Source organism: Elephantulus edwardii, unplaced genomic scaffold, assembly GCF_000299155.1.
Source record: "Elephantulus edwardii isolate Elephantulus edwardi_28Jun2011 unplaced genomic scaffold, EleEdw1.0 scaffold00221, whole genome shotgun sequence".
Classification (NCBI taxonomy): Eukaryota; Metazoa; Chordata; class Mammalia; order Macroscelidea; family Macroscelididae; genus Elephantulus; species Elephantulus edwardii.
Window position 1 is genome coordinate 1,139,612 of NW_006399971.1, and position 10,665 is coordinate 1,150,276.

A 10,665-nucleotide genomic window follows, 5' to 3' on the forward strand; every position below is an offset into this window, starting at 1 on the left:
GGCATGTGGCAGCAGTGGCTGGAGCTGCCAACTACCTCTATCCAGATGGGCCTGGTTCTCGAGTTGATTAGAGTGCCCAAAGGGACTATCCTTGTTACCTGCTTGACCCTGGAAAGCATTCATGTTCACAAATTCCACTCACAAATGCAACTCTTAGTAATCGGTCAATTACTAAATAAATCTCCATTTTTCTCCAAGAGTCCCTATGGGGCTTGTCCTTGGACTGGAGATTTGTGGGAAGCATCTTGGGAAAGGGAGTTTTCCCAATCGCTGCTCAGAAACTTAAGGCACATGTTTTATGTCTCAGAAGTCTCCTCTTGCTCTCCCCTCACTGATAGGGGGCGAAGAACCACTGTATCCCTCTCCACCCACAACCCAGAGCCCACTTGGGGTTGGTAATACAGGATTTACACCATTCATGGCTCGGGAAGCACACGTGCTGGCCCCATTGGCACCTGTTCTCTCATTGTTTTGTCATCCCTTCTCTTTCTTTTCTCGAAACATTTTGGAATCAGGAATTTGGACTTCTTCTTCATGGCACAGAATTTGCTAGCACATGGATTATTTCTATAAGCAAGAAAAAAATGCTATTGATGCTATCTTTCCATTTTATTAGAACTTTCCGAGCTTCTCCTTCTTCCGTATCTCATCAATGAGCTTTTGGATTCTTTGGTTTCGAGTCTTTTCATTCGGGCTCGGTCGTCGAGGAATTAGGTTGGGCGGCTGGACTTCATCGTCCAGACCGTGGATTTTGTAGGGTACATCTACTGCGTTGGTCTCTGGCTGATCTTCAGTGGCATTGGTGCTGGAGGCATTGAGTGGAAGCTCCAGGGGGCCCTCTGGTGAAGGCTGAACCTCCATGACTAGAGTGGGCACTGGGAGGGTGGGCATGAGCTCCTCAATGTCATTGTCCTTCCCGAGTGGTGGCTCTGTCCTGTCATCCATGTGGCTGACGTTGTACAGGTTGCAGGACTTGCAGCAGAGTTTGTTGTAGCCTGGGATAGAGCAGTACCGAGATAAGACTTCCATCTTACAGAACATTGACTTGTCACCTTGACAGCGTTCCTCTGAAAGAGAAAAGTGGGAAAAATAACCAAAAACAAGATAAGGGAGACCTGGTTTCCTCACCAAATGCTGAAGAAGGCATTTGGAAGAGCCCAGAGACAGGACAGAGGGAAGCGAGCTCACGCGGCAAGTCTGTGGTTCAGCGTCAGAGCAACCTCAGGAAGGGCCTGGCTTCAGGGAGCCCTGGCCTGGACGGCCACCGCCACAAGTGTTGAACATTGCTCTCCTTCCTCCAAGCAGGCCCCAGCTGTATACTTTTCTAGTACCCCTTAAAGTTTGTGACACAAATCAGACCTGTTTGTTCTTACGGAAAGAACAGAATTTCATCAGATCCTCACAACTGACCTTCCCTGCAGTAACTCGAATGAAACTCTGTGGCAAACTCTGGGTTTGACTCAATAATAATCTATAAGCAGAGACTAGAGCAAAATTTTACCCAAAAGAACCAATTCCTAAGGCCCAGTCCAGCAAATGGCTGAGGTTAAGCTCTGGCTTCACATGCTCTACCATGGCTGGACCTTACAGAAATACCAAGAATTTAGCATGTCCAAGTCACATCCCACTGTGGGTCTTAGAAGTGCTCCTTTGGTTTCCTTGACAAAAGGACATTTGGAAATAGGATAAACGGAACATGTGTAAAGCTACACACAGAAAATGAGGTATTATATAAATGTTCTATTCTCATAGCATGGTAGGCGTACCTTTATGTTTTCTGTAACAATCTTTTTTTTCTTAATTATGTAGCATGGTAGGCGTACCTTTACATTTTCTGTAACAATCTTTTTTTTTCTTAATTATGTCAGTAAATAGGATTGTCCAAAAACCAGACTTAAATTATATTTGATGTTCTAGATTTGTAGGAGTTTTAATCTAAAAATCCAAAGTCATGAGGAAATCTATGTCCAGATTTGGCTTCCATGGATGGCCCTGTGATCTCACCAATAAACAGTCTTACCTCAGGAACTGATGCTGTATCTGATTAATGATGAGGTAACCGCTTTGGAAATAAATGTTTAATAGGTACCTGCTGGGACTCAGGCATGGTACTAAGAATTTTACAAATATGAGTATTGTGACCATGTTGTTGTTGTTGTTATGTGCCATCGAGTCATTTGTGACTCATAGCGACCCCGTGTATAAGAGACCTAAACACCGTTCTATCCTGTGCCAACCTCGCTGTCTCAAACACATTCATTCCCACCACTCCACTCACAGAGTTGATCCATCTCATCGAAGGTCTTCCTCTCCTGCGCCGCCCCTCCCCTCTGCCAAACATGATGTCCCTCTCCAAGGACCAGTCCCTCCTTGAAACATGCCCAAAGTATGTCAGACGAAGCTTCAGAATCCTTGACTCCAGGGAACATTCTGGCTTCACCCTCTCCAGGACAAACCTGTTTGATCTTCTAGCAGTCCATGGTATATTCAACACTCTTCTCCGGCACCACAGCTCAAAGGCATCAATTCCCCTTCTATCATCCCTATTCACTGTCCAACTCTCCGATGCATAGCACTTAATTGAAAAGACTATAGCCTGGATCAGGAGCACCTTAAGTCTCCAGTCTGACATTGTTGCACTTCAGTTCTCTTGAGAGGTCCCTCACAGCTGACTTTCCCAATGCAATTCGTCTCCTGATTTCCTGGTTGCTCTTACCAAGAGTGTTGACTATGGAACTAAGTAAACTAAAACTGTTAATTATCTCAATCTCTTCACCATCCATACTGATGCTGCCAATAGCTACCCCATTTCTTATGACCAATCATTGTACATACTGATGTTAACTATATTCACACGCCTTTATGAAGTAGGTAGTACTGTTGTTATGTGCCATCAAGTCACCTGCGACTCATAGAGAATCTATATACAACAGCCCTAAACCCTGCTCTACAGTGCAAGAGAGAAAGACCTTCAATGAAATGGATTGAGTCAGTCACTGGGGTAATGGGGCTGGGGATGAGAGGTAGTATTACAATTCTATTTGAGGAAAACTTATCCCCAAGTCCATGCTTAATTTACAAGTATCACGGCCTTTAACTCCATACCATCCACCATATGAGGGGAGAAAATACTGTGACTCATAAAAAATTGAGAGTGCCTCTTAAAGCATCGAGCTTGAATTGAATTCCAACTTGAGGGAGTTCTCATTTTGTGACACTCACCCTTCTCAGAGTATCATTAATTAATCAGCATGCACACAAATCACTGGAGATCTTGTTAACATGCAGATTCTGAATCAGTGGGCTTAGGGTAGATCCCAAGAGTGTGAGTTTTAACAAGCTCCCCAATGATCCCATATACCTGGCCCCGAGTCACATCTGAAGAAACAAGGTGCAAACATGAGCTCCCAGGCCACTAGCTCAGAGCCTCTGCCCCCGCTTGGATGAGGAGGTTAGGATGTGGGAGTCCTCGGGATAGCTCTCTGCTTAATGAGAATGTAAAGCTCTCATCTCAGACACAGGGCTCTGGTGGCCTAATCAGTAGAGAGTTACAGCTTCTGAAAACCCCTGGAAAGTCAGCTATGAGTTGGTTTAACTCAATGGCAATGGATTTGAGTTTTTAAACCCTAGACGTCACACTTAAGTTCTTAATTAAAACATTCTGACTTGCAATCAAGGTATGAATGCATCAAAATATGGTTTCTACAAATTCATTCATGAGGGTTTTTTCCTCTCAAAAAATGAGTGATTTCTCCTGATGTCCAGCTAATCTCAAGATAGGAGAAGCTCTTGTTCTTCTAGTTTAATAATCCATTTGACTATAGCTATGGTAGGAATTAGAGAAGAGTTTTTAGAAAAGATGTTCATACAATGTATGAGTGTCAGCTGCCCACCTGACGTGGTCTTTGGTCTGGCCATTCTGGACGGAATATACTGCCCCGTGCTTGGAGAAGCCTTCTGTCCACTACAGAGACTTGGCCTGGCCAGCAAGTTCACAAGGGGATATCATGTAGCCTACCTGTTTACTCACTGTATACTTACTACTCTGCTTCTCTTAAGAAAATTCTTCTATTGATTCTGAGAATATCACATGAAAGTTATGGCAAGACATACAGAGTGTAGACTAGGCCCCCATGGAAGAATATTATAGCCTCATCATGAAGAGAGATAAGAGATCCTGAGAGAGAAGAAGAGAAAGTGGAGAGGAGAGAAAGCGGAGTGGGGGAAGGAGGCACATGAGGACAATAGCAGGGGCAAGGGTCACAGAAAGAAGAGGTGGGAGGAGCGTGCATCCAGCTGACAAAGGACAGACTAAGTGTAGACAATTGCCAAGGCCTCTCTGACTCCACTCTCCCTGTTCCACTGAAGACTTTTGTTTTCAATGATTCTATTAGCGGAATTCCCTCAGCTATAGAAAAGGCCCTAAGAGAGGAGGCAGGAATTGCATGCAGCCTGTCTGTTCACTATCTCTGGCTCCACACCTAAGGCCCCAGACTGAAAGAGGCACCAGAACCACCAAAAGCTATGCCCTACCCCACAGAACCCTGCCTCTTCCAATTTCCCAACTGACATCTTGATTTCCTAGAGATCATACTGTGTTTCAAATCCATCCCTCTCAACCCTTTTTCCTAGACAATCAGCTGCCAGGGCTAAGAGTAGGCCTTGGCCTGCCTGAGCAGCTCATGGCAGCCATGGATGTGGCCCCGAACCTCCAGTGTCCCAGTTAATCTCAGGAAACCCACCTATCTGTGTCTGGCACCAGCTTCCACACTTTTCCAACTCACTTAATTTTTTCTTACAAAGGACCCAAACTGACTCTCCAGCAATTGCTCAAAAGTGAAGTATACAATTTAAAAGATGTTAGGATGCCTCTTTCTCTTCTTGACCTATGCAAACCTCAAATGGACATAAAGCCTGACTTCTTACAGTGACCATGGCCTCTAAGCAAGACTTTGTAACAGATGCCATCTTGGAAACATACGTCATAAGGCATTAGCCCTAACCATGGGCCAGGAGCCTAGCCAGAGGCCTTAAACCTTTTCTGTGCCACACACCCCTTTGGCATCAGGTGGAACCTATGTGCCTCTGCTTAAAATGTCTTTGCATACACAAAACAAAAACTCAAGAGAATAATAGAGTCAAGAAATTGTACTATTTTATGTTGTTGTTGTTAGGTGCTCTTGAGTGGAGTACAACTCATAGCGACCCTATGAACAACAGAACTGAACATCGTCCTATCCTGTGCTATCCTCACACTCTCTGATATACTCAAGCTAGTTGGCACAGTCACTGTGTCAACCCACCTATTGAGGTTGAGGGTCTTCCTATTTGCCATTCCTCTGCTTTTCCAAGCATGATGTCTGTCTCCAAGGAACAACCCCTCCTAACAACATGTCCAAAGTATGTGAGACCAAGCTAGATCACCTTTGCCTCCAAGGAGCACTCTAGCTGCACCTTTTCCAAGACATATCTGTTTGTTCTTTTGTCAGTCTGTGGGATTTTCGGCACTTTTCACTAACATCACAATTCAAAGACATAATATAATACAGATTTAGGATTAAGAGCCTCTAAGAGCTCTCTCTGTTGATCTATCACTCTGGGCTCAAAATACCTCCCTAAAGACAGCACCTCACAGTCCTGCCTCAGTGAAAAGGCTCATGAACAGACCATGGTTCCAGGATAAAGTATGATTTAGTCAAGTTACAGGTTTTGAGGGATTTGGGGCTAGGCCTACCTACCACCCAGGCCTCTCCCTTGAAGCTGTCCTCACTGTTCCAAACTGTGAGCTCCTCCTATTCCAGTGATGTTTGTCATGCGGCAAGGGCCAGAACTCTACATGTCTGTCCAGGCTGATCTCTAACCCAGGCCAACACGCAGGAAGACAGTAATAGCTACTTCAAGATGGAATAGGGGCAAGGGTATTCTGTTACAATGGGCAGAATGCAAGCTCTCTTTCAAAGACATCAGCCAAGACTCAGAAGTTGGGAAGGACAGTGACAGCCAGACATCACTCACTCAGAGAATGCAAAGTGTAGCAATCTAACTGGGAATGGCGGCCTCCTTGTTCACAAGAGACTCAGAACAATGGCCTTTGGCATAAGTGCTTTCTTTGAATTTGTAAGTGATGTTGTTGTTGTGTACTATTGAGTTGGAACCAACCCATAACTGACCCTCCAGCAGGTTTTCAGAGACAGTAAATCACATGGGAGGAGAGAGCCCATACTTCTCCTGCGGAGCAGCTGGTGGATTTGAACCACATGCCTTTGGAGATTGCAGTGCAGTTTCTTTCCACTAGGCCACCAGAGCTTCCTGGTAAACTCATTACTTATAAATTATGGTACACAATTAAAAAAACTCTAAAACAGAAATATTGTGAGGACCAATAAAACATGTCCTTAGAGATAATCTGCTGCCTGCTAGCTGGCAACCTCTTGCAGCTTCCTCCTCAGTAGTTTAGGCTGGCCTCTGTGGGCACCTCCAACAGGGAGGAGGGAGGGGTCCTAATCTGGCATTCCCAAATATCAGTCCCATGAGAGGTGCTTGGTTCGTCAAACCAGATCTAGGTTCTACCCACCACCCTTCTGGCTCCGTGCTGGAAGCAGTTTTTCCTGGTGAAATTTCTCAGGTGAGACTCCAGCCCCAGTCTCTCATGATTCCTTTACTCCATAGTCAAAATTTCTTACAGTGAGTGAGCAGGCAAGCGGCTGTTCAGCTTCAGCAGAAAATGCCCACATCAGAGGGACTTGTTTCTTCAAACCCATCTGGCAGTGATTCTGATTGTGAAGTCGAGAAAAAGTTAAAGAGAAAAAAGCAAGCTGCTCCAGAAAAGAAGCAAAAGCTGTGAAACCTCCGAGCCCTGGGGGCCCCCAAGCCGAGCCGCAGTGGCTGAGAAGGTAACTAACACGTTCCGGATTGGAAAAAGGTTCGCCAGTGTTCGCGACTTCAGAGGGAACGTCCTAATGGACACTGGAGAACTGGACGGATTAAGAAGGTAAAATGAATCCAGGAAGAAATGCTATTTCTACAAACCCAGTGGAGCCAGCTTGAAGGAACAGATTTCTAACATTGATGATGCAGTAAGGAAACTGTAAAATTAGAGCCGTTTTAATCTGTCTTTTTTTTTTCATTGGCTTTTATTTTCCAACTTGTTTTCCAAGCTATTGTATATTTGGATTGCAGAATAATTTGTAAAATAAATAATTCCTTCTTTTTAAAATATGCATCATTAAAAATGTTCTGAGTGAAGCTAATTGTAAACTGTTATGGGAGACTGCTTTATGGTTACCACCCAATGTAGAAAAAAAAATAAAATTCAAATAATACAATCTCAGAAAAAAGAAATTACTTATAAGTGTGCAGAGCGTCTCCCTCTTGCTTTCCTGTCTTTGGGCCACCTTCCTAGCCTCTCCTGGCTACTTTTCAACTCACTGCTCTCAATTCTGATGTTCCCTGACTCCCTCAACCTCAAAGTCTCTTGAAACCGCTATCTCATCCTCACATGTCTTCCTGACACCCACACACTGAGGCGGCACACAGGCATCTTCACCAAGCATTCATGTCAATGCCTCAGGACCATCTACCCAGCCCCCTCTCCACTCACAGGTCCCACAAGGATAACTCGAAGATGTTTACACTGAATATCCCTATTTGCTTTGAATCTGTTACTTTCGCCTGGAGTCTCTCCCTTGAAATATGGCAATATTCCTGGAAGTCAAAGGTAAAAGCTTAAAAGTAATTCTCACCCTTCCTCCCATCTTCTCTCTCTTCATTCCTTCTCTCCAATCTGCCAATAAATTCTTCCAGATGTACTGACAGTCACAGTACAAATTCATTCTCATTCTGACTGTGCCACTTGCTCAAACTCAAACTTGAGCAAGTTATTTCAATGTATTAATGTGTACAATGAGGGAAAATCACAGGACCTATCACTCTCAAGTTATTCTGATAATTAAATGAAGCAACAAAGCCAGCTGTAGCATAGCTATTGCCACAGACCAGTTGATTGAATCTATTTCAGCTCATCTGTGTCAGAGTAGAACTGTCCTCCACAGAGTTTCAAAAATCATTTTTTCGGAAGTAGAACACCACTGAGTGGACTCCAGGATCCAATCTTTCAGCTAGGCACTGCACACATCAATAATTCACATCACCTAAAGATCTTGATCAATGATTAGATACACAGAGACCATCTAATGGATTTCATGAGGTGAGGTTGTGCCCATTCCTTCCTCAACTTGCCTAACTCTGGCCTCATTTTCTCTCCCTACGATGTTCTAAAGACCCTCTAATTCGCTTTGATATCTTTGCTCCCATCTCTTCCTTTGACTCAAATTCCTCAGATGATATTTGTTACTGAAAACTACTTAAAGATAAATTAAAAATCACTTGATTTTTGGTTAGGCTCACCTCCACCTGCTTCAACTTACCTGTCTGGCCTTATGTTTTGCCACTACTTTAATCCACACCATGTCCCTGTCACATTTCCCAAACACACTGTTGACTGGCTTCCGACTTCAATGCTTTTGCATAGGCAAGGCTTTCTGCCAAGTATGCCCACTGCTTGCCTTCCCACCGGAGGAACTGACTGTCCAGGTTTCAGTTTGGATGGAGAAGCCTGGCTCTCTCTGCAGGCAGGACCAGCACTCTGTCTCTTTCCACATGACTATCCTCCCTTCCTGGCCACTCCTCCAACTTATCATTTCCAGCTAGAGGTTGGTGACACACTAATTTATACCATACACTTCAATCTCTCTAGAGCTTCAGACTCATATAACTCTATAAATCACTTCCCATAGTCCTTCCATGGATCTCAAAGGTATCTGAGCCCCAACACATTCCAACCAAAGCCCATGCCTACTGTTAAGTACTCAAGCCAGACAACTGGGCACCTCCTGACACCATTCACCATCCCTGACCCCCATACCCAAGGCCTTAAATATTTCCTCATCACAATTGATTTTGTTTATGTCCTTCTACCTCTTCCATACCCACTCTGGTCAAGTTCCTTGCCTCTTGGATGCATTAGACACAAGCGTCCTCTCTGGCTGCCTGTTTTCATTCTTTCCCTATCTGATCTCCAGTAGAATGCCACTTATAAACTGAAGATGTGGCCATGTCATGCTCCTAACTGAAGCCCCTGCACTGCCCCTCACTGCTTTCAACATGAAGACCTGCCCCTGTCATCTCTCCAGTTTCCCTCAGCCTTCGCGCCCTCCTGCTCTGTACAGTGCTACCTCAGGGGGGGTCTTTGCACACACAGTGTGCATTCTTTCTTCCTCCAGTTGCCTCCTTTTCATCCCTTAGACCAGCCTTGATAACTCATTTTCTTCAGGGAAGTTCCTCTGACCTTCTTTAGGTCAGTGAGTGGTTTCAGAGTTTCTTGGCCTCCTCTTCCCAGTCTATATCACCTCAAAGGGATGAATTCACAAACATATTTTTGTATAGTTTTTCTCTTCAGAGCCTATCCTACTTCTGAATACAAAAATATAAATGTGGGCGATCTCTGGTGGCCTAGTGGCAAGAAGCTGCACTGCAATCCCAGAGATGAGCGGTTTGAATCCACCAGATGCTCTGCTGGAGAAGGAAGGATAATCTCCTATACCAGTCAAATCCGATTTGATGGTACACACACACAAAATAATAAAAATTTTGAAAAAATATTTAAAAATATAAATGTGAATTCTTGAGGGTGTCCAACATGGGGAAAGGGTGAACTTTAAAATGGTAAAGTTAGAGAGATCAGACAGGGTGTATAGGCTTGGACTACCACATGTAGGCTCCAAATTTAGGGTGAGCAACACTCCTGTATACAAATTTCACGATGCAAAGAAGATGAAAGCAAGCAGTTCAGGAAAAGCCGGGCCATGCTAATGTTGAGACTCAGAGATATTCTCAAGGGGCTGGTTTCATGCTGAGGCAATCCTAATGCATCAAAGCAGGACAACCTGAGATGATGAGGCCTTTCAGAGTTTTACAAAAAGTAGAACACTTCTGAAGAGGAAAAAAAAATGAACACAGACGCTCAATATACAGACAAGGGCATCAGAGCTGTGCTCCTTGAAGCTGAGGAGCACAGGCCCCTTTCTATCCTGTACACCACCCCTCACCCTGCCAAGCAGTTATTGAGATTGAACACTTTGGAAACCTCCCATCACAGTCCTCAGGAAAGATAGCAACAGCCTTTTTTCTTGTCAGGGAGTTTCTATTAAGAGCTGGGATGCCTACTCTTCCTCACAGCTTTGAACTTTGAGAGGGATGTGAGACAGTGAGAAGGAAGGAAACTGACATCAGCCTGCGCAGGGTGGGAGTGTAGCATTCCTACCACTTGGCTATCCCCTGCCACTATGGGTCTTCTTTCTTAAAAAGAACATGATTGGTGTTAGAATCCGTCTGTGTGTTCACTTCTGTTCTCTATCTACCACCGAGTCAGCAAATTAGGTCTCTGAGAGTCCCATGGACTCTACGGATTCATTTCCAGGTTTTGTAAATAAAATTTACAAAAACTGTTTACATTTGTTATTGTCTTCTGTTGCTTTTCTTCAACAAAGGCTATTACAGAATACCTAAAACTATCTGGCCCTTGAGTTGAACACTGGTCAGCTCATGGCTGTGCTCCCAGGGTCTGTGTCCGACGTTGGCACCGACAAGGGTTCACAGTTCCTTTCC

General features: G+C 44.4%; 1 protein-coding gene across 1 annotated transcript in view; it reads right to left on the reverse strand.

The window, feature by feature from the left end:
* Positions 1–612: 612 nt before the first annotated feature.
* The window catches only part of ADAMTS2 (ADAM metallopeptidase with thrombospondin type 1 motif, 2), a 346,237-nt gene continuing 336,184 nt past the window's right edge, over positions 613–10,665 (reverse strand). The window contains exon 22 of the mRNA XM_006898109.1: positions 613–1,067. Coding sequence (XP_006898171.1) covers positions 613–1,067 — 455 coding nt within the window. The remainder of the gene's footprint in view (positions 1,068–10,665) is intronic.